Below are 18982 nucleotides of genomic sequence, written 5' to 3'. Positions count from 1 at the left end.
GGAGGAAAGAGGAGGAGCCTCGGACGGATTGCGCCCGCCTCTTATTTAATCGAGCACAGAGGAAGGAAACTGCAGCTCCTACTACTTTCTATTACAAGAGCCGGCGCCGGCTTCTCCGTGTTCTCGTGGTGGCTTCATGGCTCCTGCATCGCGGATCGCTAACCTGCGGCAGGCGGGGAACGAACAGTTCCGCAACGGGCAGTACAGCCAGGCGGCCAAGCTCTACAGCCGAGCGCTGGAGTTACTGGAAGCGGCAGGTATTGGTGGTGGATGGCGAACCCCAGCAAGGCCGCACTTTCCAGGGAGAGGAGTCAGAGGGCGAGGGATCGTGGGTTGGGGTTCTAGGACAGGTAGCTCCCATGTCCTAAAGGGTTTCTGTTTGTTTTGAACAAAGTTAAGTGTCTTTCCATCCCACCTCGATCTGTGCGGTCTTAAGTCTTAAAACAGGATTCCATTAAGTTTCTATGGGGTGATGGGATTCACAGTCGTATGTATAAATACAGTGATATGTTGGGATTCGAAGCAGTGTTATAGGTTTATATTCCATTGTCGAATGTGAACTTGTCAAACTCCTTCCTTTCCCCCCACCCCACCCCACCCCACCCCACCCAGCCTGTAGTCCTGCTTTTTTTCATGTGTATACCACTTCTTAATTCACAAATCCTGAAAGATCCCTTTGAAATGACTGTACCCATTTCGTAGTGGGTGCAACTGAGACTCGAATTCTCCCCAGACCCCACAGAACCCTCTTGTGTTGATGAAGAACGTTTTAGTATCCAATGCATCTGTACAGCTCACAAGGGTGCTGTTACAACTCTGTACATTTGGGACCCAGAATAGCTTTAAAACCATACCTGATGGCAGAATATAAAAACTCCATCCCAATAGCTAGTTTGGGGAGCTCAGGTCTTTTTTTTTACCAGCTCCTTAGGTAAAGCAGGTGCTTTATGGTCCTCTGGATTAATATGGAACAGCATTCTCTGTCACGCTACATATTCCTGGAATTGGCAGCCCATGGAGTACATACACCAAATGTGGCAGATTGCAGTTAGCGTATATGAGTGGAAGATGTTTAGGTCTTCATAGTGGCCCAGTCTTAATGTTACTGGTAAGCCTTGAGGACTCCTCCACAACCTTAGACTTGTTATGTCAGCAGGCTGTCTGCTACAGCAGTTGTGTCACAATGAATGAGTTTAGGCTACTGGCAGAAAAAAGAGCCAAGAGCTGAACAGTTGTACTTTCTGGTTTCATTTCTGCTCCCTCAGCTTCAGTGGGGAAACTTTCTGTTTCATTTCTGCCCCTGCATTTCTCATGGAGTTAAGGTGAGGGACAGAAGCCTGTTTAACTTGAGTTCCAGCTTTGGCCTCATTTCCTTCTCCCTGCCCCCTTTCATAATTTTACAGCCTCTGAGCTTTTTTGAACATGAGGGAGAGAAGGACTTCTAGATGGAGGGGGAAAATATTTAAATGGGGGATATCGTGATGGGCCTCCAACTTCCTGTAAGAAGTGAAAAGAAGCAGCACTGTGTGGAGATCTGAGGGGCCTGTGTGTAAGATGGGAGCTGTCTTTTAAATAACAGAATATCTCTACCTTCGTGGCTCTCTAGAACTAGGGAATGCCAGTTCTTTGGGATAGGGTTTTTTTCTTAAATCTATACTTTCTACTGGAAGTATGTGTAAATGAGTGACATCAGAAGGCTCTATTCCATTAGTGGGGCCATCACATGGCCTCCGAGGACTGTTACTGACAGGATTTCTTTTTCTACTGAGGTGCCATTAATGGATACAAGCACATACATGATGCCTATTGAGCATAAAAATCATGTGTATTTTTAAAAAAATATTTTTTGGGGAGAGGGACAGAGTTCCAATTAAAAAATATACATGAGCAGCAATGGGGTCCCCACTGGACTGTATTTTCAAGTGGAATGCAGCACCAAAGCAACATGCACATATGTACTTATTCTTGATAGACAGCTCATACATTTTGTTATTCAACTTCCATCCCCAACCCAAAAGATCCCTGTATTGGGCATGGTTTACAGGAGCACCCAGAAAGAGGTCTGAGGGCCATGGTATGATAGAGGGCAGCACTGGAGTTAAGAGTGTAGGAAGCTGCCTTTCATCAAGGTAGGCCTTTGGTTAGAGTGGCCATGTGTCCTACTTTAAAGAGGGCTGTCCTCTGTTTGAAAATCTGTCAGAAGCCAGTCTTCTGTCTTTTGTTTGAAGGAATATCCAGTCTTAAGTCCACTTTAAAGAATCCTGTGACTATTAGACAGGTGCTTTACCTGTACTGTTTTTGATGCCTGCTGAACTCTTTGTTTGTTTAGGCAAGCTTACTCAGACATACAATCTTATTCTGTACATTTGTTTTTAAAACTTATTTTTTTATATTTTGGTCATTATGTTTACTGTTTTTATTGCCATTGTTAATGAATATTTTACACCATTTTATGTAAACCATTTAGATATTTTTTGGATTAATCAGCATATCAGTTTTGTTAAACAAATGAATGGAGGCAGTGCAGGGGCCTGGAAGCTCTCCATCAACAGTTAGCATCTGGACAGCACACTGAACAGACACACAGGTTCCCCTATGATGGTTAGATGTATTCTGTCTTTATTGAAATTATAGTCATTGTTTTACTAAATTTGCATCTATAAATATAAGTTAGCATATGCCGTCCATCGATTCATCTAGTTCAGTATTCTTTGTGCTGATTGGCCTCAGGGTTTCAGACAAAAGACTTTCCCAGCCCTCCCTCGTGATGCGCGAGGACCTTCTGCAGGCAAAGCCTATGCTCTATCACTATTATAGTCCTTCCCCAAGTTCTGATCCACAAAGTTCATTGGGTAAGTTTGCATCAGTCTTACGCTCTCAGCCAAACGTACCTCATAGGTCTGTTGTGAGGATAAAAAGGTTAGAGTGGGAGACCATGTACGCTGCCCTGGGCTGCTTTGGAAGGGTGGATATAAATTTAATAAATAAATGCACTGCTCTGAGCTCCTTGGATGAATGTAGTAAAAAAGAACAGGAGCACAGAATAAAAAAAATGTACTGTATGAGCATATGGAGGCACTCGGGTTCAAATAAGGGACATGACAGACAATCGGGAATTCTTATGATTGATATTCTCTTGATAGTGCAATAAATGTGGGAAGACTGCTACTTAATGATGTTTTAGTGATGTTACTAACAGGGCTGTGGAGTCGGAGTCGGGAGCAATTTTGGGTGGAGTCGGAGTCGGTAGAAATGTACCGACTCCATCTTCAAAATAAATTTTGATTGACAAATTTTTTAAAATATAAATTCAAAATGTCAAAGAAGCTTCCCATGAAGTCAGCTGTAGTTGAGCATTTCACCATAACTCAAGATGGAAAACATTTTGTGTGTCAGTGTATGACACAGGACCCAGATGAAGACAACTGCTGTGATGCCAAGATCAGCGCATATTCAGGCAGCGATAAAAATGCTCCTACGAGAGCTTCCAATTTAAAAAGACATTTACAGTGCTTTCCAGGGCTGTGGAGTCGGAAGCAATTTTGGTTGGAGTCGGACAGTAGAAAAATAGAGGAGTTGGAGTTGAAGGTTTGGCGTACCGACTCCACAGCCCTGGTTACTAAGAAGCCACCCCATTCATTAGTATTTTTTTCCAATTGTGACCTCAGCCCTGGCACCCTTTGTTGTTACTAGGCTCAAAGCTTTACACAGGCAGCAAAAAGCATCTTGGAAGAGGAGGAATGAGGAACACAGTGCCCTCCAGATGATGTTGGACTACAGCTCCCATAATCCTTGACCATTGGCCATGTTGGCTAGAGCTGATGGAAGTGGTAGTCCAGCAACATCTGGAGGGCCACATATTTCCCATCCCTGTTGCAGAAGAAGAGGAGGTAGCTCCAGATTCCATTCTATGTTGTTAGCACCAAGACTTATGCTTAGAAGTCTGACAATGTTGCCTTTATGCATAGGAGAAACAAATGCAGAAGAGAAGAGTGTTCTTTATTCCAATCGTGCTGCCTGCTATTTGAAGGATGGGAACTGTAGCCTCTGCATTAAGGATTGTTCTGAGTAAGTAGTTGCCATCCTGAAGAGAAGTCTAGTTCACACATTCTTATGCATTGCTCCCTGTTACTACTTGATGCCTCTCAGAGCCTGGCTACAGAAAATGACCAGCATGTTCAGATCTCTGAAGGTCTCTCTCCCACAACCATACAGAGTGGGAAAATTAGACAGGACTGAAGCACAGCACACTGACTCATCACACTTCTTGCCCACTAGTTGCCGGAGAGATCATCCTTAAGCTAAAATATGGGTGGTGGAGGGAAGACTAGTCTAACATCAGAATGTGACCCCCTCAAGTCAGCAGAAGTAGCCAAGCTATTTTCAGCTGGTTGAATAGTTCTATTCATCTCAATTTTGTTGACTTCTCAATGTTTGATGTTTTAAATTTCAAATTCTTATTTGTAGTTCAGTTTTAGATGAAGGCATGCTGCTATGAGTTTGATACACAGGGGCTCTCCTTCCCAAGTTTCAGAGGTCCATACATTTTGGCCGGGCCATATGTCCCCTATAGCACAATCCTGTGCATGTTTACTTGCAAGTAAGTTCCATTGTGTTCAATGGGATTTACTTACAGGTAAGTGTGCATAGAATTGCAGCCTTAGCAACTCTTATGATAGGGAAACAGTAAATGGAAAGAATGAGATTGGCTGATTCAGCTGAACAAATTTAGCAAAAACTTTTTTATAACACTGCAAGTCTTAATCCAGCATAGGTAAGTAACAAGAAAAGAGCCTTCATTTCTGATTTTTCAGTAGAATGGAAAATTTATCCTACCACATAAACATATTTCACAAAAACTAGAGAGGAATAAAAGTCCCATTCTATATTCACCTCTTGGCTGCGGTGGCTGGCCTATACTACACTTGCAGTATTTACTTTATATTGCTTGTATTTTCATTTACTCTTTATCTGCACCTTGCAAGCCATTGTTAACCAAAGAGTCAGCATATATATATTTTTCAATAGATATTTTGAACAATAGATGTGGATTTGTCCAAGATGTGTTAATTTTGTATATGATAAATTGTGTTGTGGAATGGTGTGGCTTGCTCAATGGAACTTTTCTATCAGGAAATGGAGTACTTGTGGCCTACAAATGTTGCTTCTTTTCAACTCCCATCAGGCCTGGCCATTGGCCATGCTTACTGGGGCAGATGAGAGCTATAGTCCAGCAACAGCCAGAAGGTTACAAGTTCCCCATCTCTCCTTCAATGAAATATAGTACAGTACATTTTATCCAGATCCTCCGTGGCGCAGAGTGGTAAGCGGCGGTAACGCAGCCGAAGCTCTGCTCACGGCCGGAGTTCGATTCCAACGAAAGGAGGAAGTCGAATCTCCAGTAAAAGGGGTCGAGGTCCACTTGGCCTTCCATTCATCCATGGTCGGTAAAATGAGTACATGGCACATGCTGGGGGGTAAAGAAAGGCCGGGGACGGAACTGGCAATCCCACCCCATATATATGGTCTGCCTAGTAAACGTTGCAAGACGTCACCCTAAGAGTCGGAAACGACTCGCACTACAAGTGCAGGGACACCTCTACCTTTTACATTTTATCCACTTAGCCCAAGAGAGATCCAAACTATTCAGATACTTTAAGTTTGGATAAATGGGTGCTGTGTATGTGAATCTGCTTCCACCAACTGAATATGAACACTGTAGGTTCTGCAATCTTAACTTTTCTTATCCAGTGATCTTTTGTTGATTTTTCTGCTGATTTAGGGCCCTGGATCTGGTCCCTTTTGGAATCAAACCCCTGTTGAGACGCGCAGCAGCCTATGAAGCTCTTGAGAGATACCATTTAGCCTATGTGGACTACAAAACTGTGCTACAGGTCGACACCGCTGTACAAGCTGCACATGATGGAGTCAATCGGTAATCCCTTCCTCTGTATTCTAACTGAATGTACAAATATCTCTAAAGTATAATATAGGCCACTTTTCCCTCATTCAGATTAAGTATGTTTTTGTGCCCCTAAAACAATACTGGGTTCAATGTTGCCCAGAACAGCTACTATATCGCTTGATACACCTTTGTTAAAATCAACCTGGATCTTGTTTACATTCCAGGAAGCTATGTCTAGGAACAAAATTTCTGTGCTTGAGAGGTGTATTAACCAGACCAGCTAGCTATCAGTTTCTGGAAAACTGACTGGCTAAACTAATAACTCCTCTTCCAGAATGACCAAGGCCTTACTGGAAAAAGATGGTCTTCAATGGCGTCAGAAGCTCCCGCCCATCCCAGCTGTTCCTGTTTCTGCTCAGAGAAGGTGGGAGCCGCTGCCTCTTGGAAGCCAAGAAGCTACTTCAAGAAGCAAAGAAAAGAATACTGCAGTAACAAATAAAGGCGAGTCAGTCTCTTGCTTACACAGTATGAAAAAAGTACAGAGTACCCAGAGCCTTAACTAAGTAATCGGAATACCATGTGGAGACAGAGGCTTTTATGGTGTTGTGTTACTAACTCTCATGAGATAAATGCAATGTCCCTATGATAGTAACCTAGCTCTGATACAGTTTAATCAATGTAGAAAAATGTAAGAATATCTCCCATAATTCTGTGTAGCCTGTGATAAGGACTGGCATATGGGGCTTAGTCCAGTGGTTCCCAAACTGTGGCCCGTGGACCACCAGTGGTCCTTGAGCTTCATTCAGGTGGTCTATGGCATGTCCACATTAAATGTTCATAATGATTTTTACTTGTATTTTTATTGCTGGTTTTGTTTCCTATATTGTATTTTATTGTATTACAGTTTGAATTCTTTCAAATGCAAATTCTAATACCATTAAATACAATATAAGAAATAAAAGAAGCAATAAAAATAAAATGAAAAATCATACAGGACTTAACAGAGCACATTACAATTGCTACAACAGGCAGAAATATCATTAAGTGTTCTGCCAAGACCATCAGCAATTTCCAGGTGGTCCATGGGGGGCGGGGGAAGTTTGGGAACCACTGGCTTAGTCCATGTATTATAATTCATGGAGACACATACCTCTTCAAATAGTTCTAACAAACATTCAGCTTCACTTGAGTTTGTTTTATGTTCCCAGGCAGCCACCAAGTGCATTCTGGGATACTAATTCTTACCAATTATCATAGAAGGTTAAAAGAAAAAGGAAGCTAGCAATAATGAAATTACCACAATTCTTCTAACAAGCCTAAAAATCTCAATACTTCAAAATAAAACGGCACAATAAAACTCTTAAACAGTTGAACTATTGGCAGTTCTTTTCTGATTAAAATAACTATTTGGGACTTCCTTTCTGTCAGCTATGCACAAGTGATGGGCCCAAACTCGTCTTTCCGATTAAAACTATCAAGATTCCAGTTTTAACAATTCCTTCTAAAAGGGAGCAGCAGGACCAGAAAGGGGAGGAAGACACAGTGAAGGGACCCACATTCCAAGATTAAGCCTGCTCCACTCAGTCCACAGAGTCACTCACTCACTTCATGGAGGAAGTTTGAATGGCCGCCTTGCCATTTGTACAGCTGAATAACGCCGGAGCCACGTGGAAAACTGCCAAGCAGATAAAGCAGGGCTGTAAGGCACCCACTTGCCATCAAGGATAGTGTAGTTCAAGCCCCAAGTGCCGTTGGCAGCGTGGCTCCAGTTGTGACAATGATAGCAGTGGTGATGGGAGCAGCGGGATGTCCCCTCTTCTTGTTCTGAGCTCGACCCTCCATCTTCCTCTCCAGACTAGAGTGGATTTTGGCAAATAATAAGCTTGTAAAGAGACAAGATAACTGAAAAAACTCTCATCTGGACTTCTGTTAAAGTCTGCTGGAAGTTACAGGCTTGGGAGCTTGCTGATTCACTCTCTAGATGCTTAATTAAAAGTCAGAAGAGATAAGGAGGTCAAAAAAAGAAAAGAAAGAAATATCCACACACCCTCTGCATCAATCTTCATTACCTGATAAGAACTTCCCATGGGGAAAGAAGCAAAAACAAAGGGCAAAGGTGTAGGAGTAAACCAAAATACCCCTGGCTATGCCCCCATCTTATCTCCCTGAACCCATTCTGGGATACTCTGTAGGGATTCATAATGGAAAATACTGTTGGTGACAAGACTATAATAAATGTCAGAGTACTTATTGTAAATACATATGATATGAATGGATTATGATGTTGCTTTTTACTGTGAGTCACATAGCACAATTCTTGAAAGCAACTGAAAGAGACCGGCTTCAAACTATTGGTATGACACTGGGCATATCACTTCTGTGTAGTTCAGAGGAAAGGGAAAAAATCCACCTGATGCTAAACTACTAGAAAGTAGGTTCTACTGAGTTCATTGGCAATTTATTTTTTAAGCAGGATGATAAACTTAGATACAACTTTCATAAAGCATTATGCTTAAAGCATAGTTCACATAAAAATCTGAGGTGGTAAAAGGTTTTCAAGAATATCCCACCTCTAAATGCAGGTGAGGGATTTGCATGATTGAATGCCTATCCATTTTTAATAATACACACACCTGCATGTTTTACATGCAAAACAATATCAAAGGAAAGTTTGTGCTAGAATTCTCCCTCGCATCTTTCTTTCTTTTATGGAGTAGTACTTATTTATTTTTATTTAGCAGGATTTATATACCACTTAATTAAAAAAACCCTCTAAGCAGTTTACATAAATTATATGGAATCTGAGATGGGAGCATAGTCTAGATACAGTTCTTCCATTTCACCTAGGTTTAATAGACAAAAAAAAAATTGACAAATCGCTGGGTCTGGATGGCATCCGTCTAAGAGTCTCAGAGAATTTGAATGTGAATGCTTCTAACAAAAATATGTAACTTGTCCCTCCGATTCACCTCCATACATGAGGACTGGAAAGTGGCCAATGTAACACCAAACTTTAAAAGGGAACTGGGGGGATCCTGGAAATTATAGGCCAGTTAGTTTAACATTTGTCCCGGGAAAACTGGTGGAAAGTATTGTTTACAACCAAGCATGTAGAACAACTTTCCTTGCTGAAGCAGAACCAGCATGTCTGCAAGGGTAAGTTCTGTCTCACCTGTCTGAATTCTTTGAGAGTGAAACAAGCATATAGTTACAGGTGATCCAGTTAACATAGTGTACTTGGACTTTCATAGAGCTTTTGACAAGGTACTTAGCAATCGTGGAATAAGAGGAGACCCTCTTGTGAATCAGGAACTGGCTAGGAAGCAAAGCAGGATGGTTCTCCCAATGGTGGAATGTAGACAGTGGAGTCCCCCAAGGATCAATATTGGGACCTGTGCTTTTAAACTTGTTCGTAAATGATCTAGAGTTAGGGGTGAGCAGTGAAGTGGCCAAGTTCGCTGTTGATACTAAATTTTTCAGGGTTGTTGAAACAAAAAGGGATTGCAAAGAGCTCCAAAAGGACCTCTTCAAACTGAGTGAATAGGCAATAAAATTGTAAAGAAATTCAATTTAAACAAATGTAAAGTTAATGCTTATTTGAGCAAAAAATCTTAATTTTACATAAATGCTCATGGGGTCTGAACTGGCAGTGACTGACCAGGAATAAGACCTTGAGGTCATAGTGGATAGCTTGATCAAGATACAGTGTGCAGCAGCTGTGAAAAAGGCAAATTCCATGCTAGGGTTCGGTAGGAAAGATATTGAAAACAAAACTGCTGATATCATAATGCCATTATACAGATCTATGATGCAATTGCATTTGGACTACTGCGTACAGTTCTGGTTGCCTCACCTCAAAAAGGACTTATTTGGAAAGGGTTCAGAAAAGGACAACCACAATGATCAAGGGGATAGAACAACTCCCCTTGCGGAAAGGTTGCAGCAGTTGGGGCTTTTTAGTTTAGAGAAAAGACAAGAGGTGACATGATAGAAGTGTATAAAATTATGTATGGCATGGAGAGAATGGATAGAGAGAAGTTTTTGTCCCTCTTTCAAAACATTAGAACTTGTGGATATCCGATAAAGCTGAATGTTGGAACAGGTCAGACTAAATAAAGTAGTGCTTCACATAGCACATAGTTAAACTATGGAATCCACCCCCACAAGAGGCAGTGATGGCCACCAACTTGTATGGCTTTAAAAGAGGTTTGGACAAATTCCTGGAGGCTAAGGCCGTCAGTGGCTACTAGCCATGATGGCTATGCTTTGCCTCCATAGTCAAGGGCAGTATGCTTCTGAATGCCATTTGCTGGAATGGAAACTACAGGAGGGGAGAGTGCTTTTGCGCTGAGGTCCTGTTTGTGGACTTCCTATGGTCATCTGGTTGGCCACTGTGAGAACAGGTTGCTGGACTAGATGGGCCACTGACGTGATCCAGTAGGCTCTTCTTATATTCATCTGCATGACTCGTACCACCAAACTGAATGCAAGCTAGCAGCCAAATATTGTGGCCTGCCATTTGGTTGATTTCCCACAACTACCACCACCACTTGCAGTAGTTTTCCTCTCTTGGACAATAAAAACTAGACTTTTCAAGACCTTATCTGTGCCTTTACCTCCGGGCCATATCTAGCTCACTGAGTCTCAAGCAGCCCAGGCATGATCAAAGTACTACTTTGCATTTGTCCCTCATTTTCTATGTGTTAAGTGAGAACATGCTTCCACTATCCATTTTCTGTTCCCATGGAGCTGGTACTTCATCTCAAGTCTTTTTCTGCAGCAGTTACTGCTCCAAAATAATGAGAAATTCTGGAACTATTGCATTAACACAAAATATTGACTGTTTGTACTGGCACTGGCAAGTAGCTATTAAATTTGTATCTTTATGTCCTGCTGAACAATCGGTAGAAGCGTTTTAAAATTATTTTGTAACATCATAAATTGGCCTTTAATAATTGTAATTCCACAGCTCAAAATATCAAGGACTCATTTTTTTATTCATAATATGGCCCCCTGTAGTAGCTGCTTTCATTGTTACATAGTGGAGTTTTTTTCTTAAATATGAATTCCAGTGCCTACAGCTGCAACAACTGAAAAAGCAAATGCATTGAAGCTGGAAGGAAATGAATTTGTAAAGAAGGGCAACTACAAGAAAGCTATTGAAAAGTACACAGAGAGCTTAAAACTCCATAAGCTGGAAGCTACAACTTACACTAACAGGTAATGCTCATGTGGTATGCGTATATACACACACTGGAATGGCACTGTGTCACAGTGTCAGGGTATTGGAGACATTTTTTACTGCCAGTTTCAAAACAGTCGTGTGGGTGGAAGTTTATGGCTATATTTGCACATAATGCAAAGCCAACAATCCACTGTTTAAAGTTGGCTTCATATCCTGGCTTGGTTTGGAGCCTATGGGTTCAAGGTTAGTCCTACTCAGAGTAGACACACTAAAATTAATGAACATGACTAATTTAGTTTCACTAATTTCAGTAGGCCTCCTCTGAATAAACCTTAGTTGGATACAGCCCAATAATAATAGATTCCAGTTTGCATGTAATGGACCTGTGGCAAAGTGCTGATTGTTCTGCTGCTTGTGCAAAGGGAGGAATGAAGTGGTAGAAAAGGGGCTGCCTACAAGTGCATATCACTTGTCCATATCCTAGCTTTTTATGCCAGGTGTTTTAGCTTAGGGTTGCATGCAGATATGGTTGGTAGCAAGAGTTGGGGCTCATGCACATTTTCACTCCTGTGTAACAAGCGCTTTCACGTCCCCTGTTCCTCTTCCCGTACTTATGCCTATTTCAATGGCACCAGTCAGAGCCTCCAAGAAAACAGAAAAAGCAAGAGCTCTGCCTTGCTACTAATACGATTCTCTGCCTCTTCGTGCTCCATAAGCTTAACCTATGCTCATGCTCCTAAGAAGGCAAACACCTGATTCATACAGCTCATGGAAACTGGGTTAGAACTGGCTAATAGCAGGATGGGAACCATATTTATGTGGGCCACAGAAGAGTTCACAGTGGGCCGGTTGGGGGAAGACAGCAGATGGAAAGTTATTGGACACTCAAGACCCTGTGTTCATAAACTACCTGGACTGCAAGTGCAGATCATTCTCATGAAGCCCAATTGTATTGGCTGGTATATTCCTATGGGCCCTGTTTTAATTTTTAATTTAAACTTTTTGAAGTGCATGGGTAGAGTCTCCCAAATGGCTTAGTTATGTTCCATAATCATAGTATATGTCAGTTATATTCTGCATATAGTGCTATTCTGGAGGAGCACACATTGTGTTACTAACTGCAGAATTCAGCTTCCTGAAAATATCAGCGTTTATTTTCCGGGGGGGGGTGTTAAAAGATAGCTCCAGCCTTTAAAGATCTACTTGAAAGTCTATGAGGGAAAGCCTGTTGACAGAAGCTAGAAATGGGACTAAACAAGATGTTCATTGTCCAGGGGGTGTTCTGGATAGCTCCTTGCCTCTCCTGATATGAGGAACTCCAGAATAAATTATGCAAATTAGTAAGGACTGCAGAATCACAGAAAATTGTGCCTATTTGCCTAATTTATACTGGCTGCAGAACCTAACTTTTCTTGGTGCAGAATTTGGATTGGCTGGGTGCAATCTTGCAAAGTTTTTTGTTTAGAGAACACAAAGCCCTACAAATGTAATTCTGTCTTTCAGTTCAGGTTGAATAAAATTTCTTTTAAAGATGCTTTGATGTTGGATTGTGTCGACAATATCCATTCTATTTATCCCCGGCCATAAAAGTATTCGTGGCTAAAATTGTACCGCAAATTCTCTATGGTGCTCAAACTAGTACATATACGAACTTTACAAAGTTTGAAGCTTTTCAAAACTCCTTTTTAAGATCCATTCTAGGAGTCCCCACCTGTGTCCCTAACCACATTCTGAGACTAGAATGTGGTCTCCAATCTATCGAGTCATGTATATGGAAATTGAGAATACTATTTTGGCTGAAATTGATTTTTAACCCTTTAGGCTTGGCTCCCTATGTTCTTGCTGACAACTATTACTCCCCCTGGAAAAAAATGATTCAAGATAAACTGTTGGGTTTAGGTTTATCTCCATCTTATATTCTCCAACTGGGTTATCAATCTGCTCGAGAGTTAGTCAAACAACGACTCAAAGATATTGACTTTCAGCACCACCTACTCCTTGTTAGAAATCAGCACCACAACCCCAAATTCTTTAATGTCTTACCTCTCGACTTTGGAGCTCCCTAAATTTCGTAGAGCCTTTATGCTTATGAGATTAAATATTTTGCCCTCTGCTGTCCTTGAAGGCAGATATAATAAAATTCCTTACTCAGAGAGACTATGCCCTTGTAATGAAGGACAAATTGAATCCAACGAACATGTCCTGCTATGCTGTTTATACTATGATGACTTGAGAAAGCAATTAATTTTACCTATTTTATCATCCCTTCCAGGTAGATCTTATGCATTTTATTCAGACTATTCACTAGGTGATTATTCCCCCGAGGTGACTTTTGCAGTCGCTAAATTTAGTGCGGCAGCCATCCAACTTAGGAAAAGTAGGAAGAATTTCCCAATTGTAAAATAATATGTATAGTCATTTTAATTGTTTTAATCGTGCTTGGGTTGGACCTAACACTGGATTTTTGTTATTTGTTTGTATAACTATGTATGTTGTCTGGATTGGTCTATTGACTGTATCAATAAATTCATTCATTCATTCTATTTATCAGTTGCCAATAGAAATCATTCTGTTAGAGAAGCCACGTGCTTCAACATAAAAATTGAGCGTTTCCATCACTACTGCCAGTACACTTTATTAGGTGAATGAGATCATTCCATACTCAGGATTTCTATAGCTGTTGTTTACAAAGACATTTATAGATCATTGTATACATTCTAGGGCTCTCTGCTACCTGAATATAAAGCAGTACAAGGAAGCAGTCCAAGATTGCTCAGAAGCACTTAACATAGACCCAAAGAATGTCAAGGCACATTACAGACGAGCACAAGCATATAAAGAGCTCAAGGTAAGGAACTTCCTTTAACTTTAGATCACCGAGTGTTGCAGTATAGGACATGTTTTGTTCTTTAAGATTTGTCATTTTACATTGCTTTTAATGTGCAAAACATTTTACAGCATTGCTAATAATCATATGACGCAAGCCATTATTTTACAGATAGAAAACAGTCTGAAAAATAGGAGCTTGGTGAAGTCAAAATCAGAATAAAGCTTTACTCTGCTTGCAGAATCTGCCAAGTAGAAACACACTCACTGTTCTGCCAGTTCCAGTGTGTCTCCCAGGGCACACAGCACTAGTCAAACCCCACCCCTTTTTACTGTAAAACCAAGTGGAATCTGTTTGAGTGCATATATTTTTAAAAATTCAGCTACAAAGATTTCACAACTGATCAGCAGATCAACCCATTCCTCTTCCAGGTGTGGCTAATGGAAATGCTTTGGGGTAAGCCATTAGTTTGTTCATAACCACAGTTGGACAACGGCATAATCATCTCCTTCTCTTTCTCTGCTATTCTAAGGGTTCCTGCAAATGCACCACCTCCATTTTTCCTTTTTACCAAGAATGCTCTGAAAACCAGTTGCCGGAAGCCTCAGGAGGGGAGAGTGTTCTTGCACTCGGGTCCTGCTTGTGGGCTTCCCCCAGGCACCTGGTTGGCCACTGTGAGAACAGGATGCTGGAGTAGATGGGCCACTGGCCTGATCCAGCAGGCTCTTCTTATGTTCTTATGTCCATTTTAAAGCAGTAGTGTGTGACTTGCAGTAAGAACCAGGAAGAGGGGATTAAGTTTCTCTTCTGTCTCAACTATCAGTTGTTTTTCAGTGAGTCAACAGAATCCTTGTGCATGCTGCCTGCTAGGGGATGACTTGTGAGGGTGCTGTACCCTTCCCCCCCCAGCTGCTCAGTTCTACCCCCTTTGCTCCAGAGGCTTGAAAAGGAGCTGCTATTTGGATGGTGACTGTGTTTGGGCAACAGCTGAAGGGAGACCTTTAAGGATGTTGGGTTTTGGATCAACACTGGGGAAAAGTTGAGGAGGCGGCCATGGGATTTTGTCTGCTGGAGCAGATGGAAAAGTCAGTGTTGCTGTAACCGATTCCTAGATGTGAGTCCATCCATTCTACTGTTCTAAACCAAGTCTGTCCACTGGCAGCTGCCACTGTGCCTGCTTTAGCCTATGGTGCCATTTCCAGTACCATTCATGTGAGAGAAGCAACTGTTAGGCCTTTACAGCCAAGACACTACATTCATTCTAAGTAGGCCTGGCCTTGGCATCTTCTAGATTTAAGGCCTGACAAGTCACTTCTGGGGTACTTACAAAATGTGTTAAAGGAATTCATTCAGTTCAGTGTGTGTGTTTCAGTATTTGGCAGAGCCGCAAATCCTTAAACACACAGATTTAAAGCAGCAGGTCCCCCCGCTGCTCCATAAGGAAATAATCTTTGTTCATTAAACTATCTTCCTCTTACTGTAGGTCACCTTAGCAGCACTGCTGTTACACACATCTAACATCTTTTCAGTCATTCACAGAGTTTTTAAAGGTTTTGGTCTTCATACAATTAACACTACAATGTCTGCATGGATCACTTCCATTTTATGAACTGTGATGGTCTTCTCAGCTATTAGAATGGGTTAACAAATTAGAAGGCATCCCAAATAGTAACGAAAACATTTTATTACAAAAATGGACACTGCCTTTAGGAATTTGTTGGCTGAAAAGGGTACGAGATTGTGCTGCCTGTGGAGGTAGAGGAGCAGCGCAGCAAAAGGCACTGAAGTGTCTTCAACTAAAAGACATTGCATTAACAATGCTGAGGTGCTACCTTTTGCTTTCTCCAGTTTTACTTGGGGTTTGTTTCTAAGGCACAAGTTAAATAGTTCAATGCTAATGCAAAATACCTTTATCAATTTCCTACCAAATATCTAAATGTTTTCTTCCAGGACTACAAATCCAGTAAAGCAGATATCACCAGCCTCTTGAAACTTGAACCAAAGAACAGTGCTGCTCAGAAATTGCTGCAAGAATTAAACAAACTCTTAAAATAAGAGAGACTAAAGACAACACTGTTCTAAAGATACTTTTTCCTGTTTTCAAAAAAAAAAAATCACAGGGACCAGCCTGAATGCAGAGCCAGAGGCAAAATCCACCTTCCAGACCTGTTGGCATCTCTCTGTGGTTCCTTGCTTTATAAAAGTTGTTCATTCTTCCTCTAAAGGCTTCTGAAAGTTCTGTGTGACCACCTGAGATTCACAACTTCCTAGCAAAATTTCCAAGGAGGTAGCTTTACTACAAGTCCCTTTGTTGTGCTAGCAAAATTTACTTTAACCCACTGGATAAATGATTAAAGCAGATAAAGCAGCACTTAACTAATTTTTTGGTGTGTTTTGCAGAGTAAAGAACTGCACGCCTCTGGTAGTGGCTGTTAATCACTGTAGGTAGCAGCACAATGCACACTAAAGGCTTGGGTTAACTCACTGGTTGATGGAAGTAGGAGTCTCAAAAATAGTATCTGCTTTGCCTTAACTTCAGTGCACTGGGGTCCAAGGGAGTGTCCTGGTCTTCAAAATGTTACTTAGGAACCTAAAGCTGCTTTTATCCTTCACCAAAGAGTCTGGTACATTTTGGTGCCCTTATACCTATTTTTGCAGTCTTATGTTTTTTGTTAATCATTTTCATTTTCATTCATGCTTATACTGAATACCTGTTACATTTTGTACTTGCCTGTTACTGTAAAATTACACTTTTCCCCCTGTATATACATCAGAAAGTAGTTAGAGGCTAAACTGTGGGATAGTGAGGGGAGAGAGGCAGGAAGCCATTTAGACTGGCATAGCCAGTTTTCCTCCTTTGTTAAAAAAAATGGTCCTCAGGAGTACAGATAGCTGCATGTACAAGAACATTTTGCCTATCTGCCTGCAACAGATAGTTGCTCTTGCATCTGCTTCTTATGGATAGCAGCTAGCTGATAAGGTTTGTGTTGGGTATAGCACTGAAGGCTACAGAGACCAATTGGCTAGAATTTCTCAGAAAAACCCACCCCCACAGAGCAGAGATGGGCAACCTGTGACCCTGCAGCTATTGCTGGACCATACTCCCAATTATCCCTGACCTTTGGCTATTCTGGCCAGGGCAGATGGGAGTCCAACATCTGGAACAATACCACTTCTCCAGCTCTATTGCACAAAATTAAATGGCAGGCACTTCTCCCCAACCTGTTTTTCTACATTTTTAACAGGAGCTATTTTCAATACCTTCCACCTGCTACAGTCCAGGCAGACATTTACCAGCTCATCTGTTTGCATGAAAAACTTGACTCAAAATTTAATACCCCAAAAAAGTATAACTACTTTTGATTCTGTCCTCCACCATTTCAGACCAAGGCTTGCAGTTAGCCCCTTGTTTTTCTTAGAGCTACTGCCTTTTTAAGGTTAGATAGGCCAGAGCTTTGCATGTAGCCTAGGCTTTGAGTACCTTAAAGGAATCACTACTGTTAATGTTGCATAGGTCAAGACTACAATGCTGTAGTAATAGCTGTCTTTCACATCCCTCTGGAAATTTTGAGGGGAGAAAAATTGTTGCTCACAGAACTTAAAGGTTCTCTCTTCTAGGGTCTCACCTTCAAGGAATAAAGCTGAAATATTACACTGTAAATCAGTCTATGCTCATATACTGAAATTTTAAATAAACATGTTTGGTTGTGTACATTGCAATGGTCAAATTGAGAAATTAATCCTGTTTACATTACACTATATTCCAGAAGTAAGGCCAGCAGGTTGAAAAACAAACTCAGGCACTAGAGTTTAATTACAAAGTTGGCATAGGTGTTCTTGCTGGGAAGGAACAGGAACAGTTTAATCTTGCTCTTGCTGGTAGTTCAGAGGGAGTAACATTGCCTTGGTCCCCTAACAGAGGCCAGTGTGTGCTGGGGGCAAGTATTTGCACTGCTAGGAAAGGGGTAATATCCCAGCCACCTATCACAAACCTGGTGCCGGACTGCTGCTCCCATCAGCCCAAGGCAGTGGGGGGCTTATACTGTACTTGAAACAGTGTTGGCCATATTCTTATGGTTAAACAGGAGTGCAAAAATATAAAATGAGCTTGCTGCAATCAAAACTAAATTTAAAAAAATGTTGCTCTCCTTGAAGAAAACAGTTCAGCCAGGTTTCCTTAATCTTTAGGGATTTTCATTCAGGTGGATTGTTTCTCCCCATTATTTTTCCTAACTGGTTCCATTCTAAACGAATCCCCTACTGTACAGGGCTAGGTCTGCCAGACATGTCCCTGTTTGGGTACTTTTGGATAGATTGATGCATCCTTTTTAGAAATGGTGAAAGACATATGCTAGCTACCTTCAGGGAGAACAGGATTGAAACAAAGCTCAGGATTTGCAGGGGACACAGGCTGCACAGCATCCCTTCCCATAACTGGTAAAATCAGAATAAATCATGCACAAAATAAATCCAACTAGGAAACTTACACAGCTCGACTTGCTGTGAAAGAGAAGATGTTTTTTAAAACTGTATCAGCCTTGCTTCTGCATCATTAGACCAGATGGGGAACACTTTTAAAGTGAGAACTGCATTCTCTTGGGGCAAATCATTCAGGAATGGCCTACCATTACACGCCCACACAGTAAAGTGGGGGAAGAGAAGGAAGATGCAATTCCTATGAATGGGACTTCTTTTTCTAAGCCTAGTTACCATTCGTTTGGGGGAAGTGGGGAGTAAACATTTCCCTCATCAGCTGCATCTCCCAAAACAAATCTCTCTGACTATGGCTCTTGGAGCCTTTTTTCTAAATCTGTTTCTGCAAATCAGCACCTCCACAGGTTAAGGGGGCATGGGTGTTTTTATGAGCAGACAGAACTGTATTAGAGTCTGCTGCCCCAAAACCAATAATCCCTTTGAAAATTAGTGAGTCATTTCACACTCTGGTTCAATGAATAACACATTGGTGCATTCTCCATACTTTCCAACAGGGAAGAGGAAAATGATTAAATGGCTAGTATTTCTATCTGCACACTGTTCTAAGCTGAAATGGGATTATAGTTCAAAG

The 18982-nt window shown here is 41.4% G+C and overlaps 1 protein-coding gene across 1 annotated transcript; it reads left to right on the top strand.

Moving 5' to 3' along the window:
• On the top strand, nucleotides 1-17637 carry TOMM34 (translocase of outer mitochondrial membrane 34). The gene is made up of 7 exons (XM_061631444.1): nucleotides 1-257; nucleotides 3969-4068; nucleotides 5783-5935; nucleotides 6240-6406; nucleotides 10978-11125; nucleotides 13812-13938; nucleotides 15868-17637. The coding sequence occupies exons 1-7, from the start codon at nucleotides 137-139 to the stop codon at nucleotides 15970-15972; spliced, it is 921 nt and encodes a 306-aa protein (XP_061487428.1). The 5' UTR covers nucleotides 1-136; the 3' UTR covers nucleotides 15973-17637.
• Nucleotides 17638-18982: the final 1345 nt, after the last annotated feature.

The sequence above is a fragment of the Rhineura floridana genome, chromosome 6 (assembly GCF_030035675.1).
Source record: "Rhineura floridana isolate rRhiFlo1 chromosome 6, rRhiFlo1.hap2, whole genome shotgun sequence".
Lineage (NCBI taxonomy): Eukaryota > Metazoa > Chordata > Lepidosauria > Squamata > Rhineuridae > Rhineura > Rhineura floridana.
The sequence above is the reverse complement of the archived record's forward strand: the minus strand, read 5'-3'. Positions and strand labels throughout refer to the sequence as shown.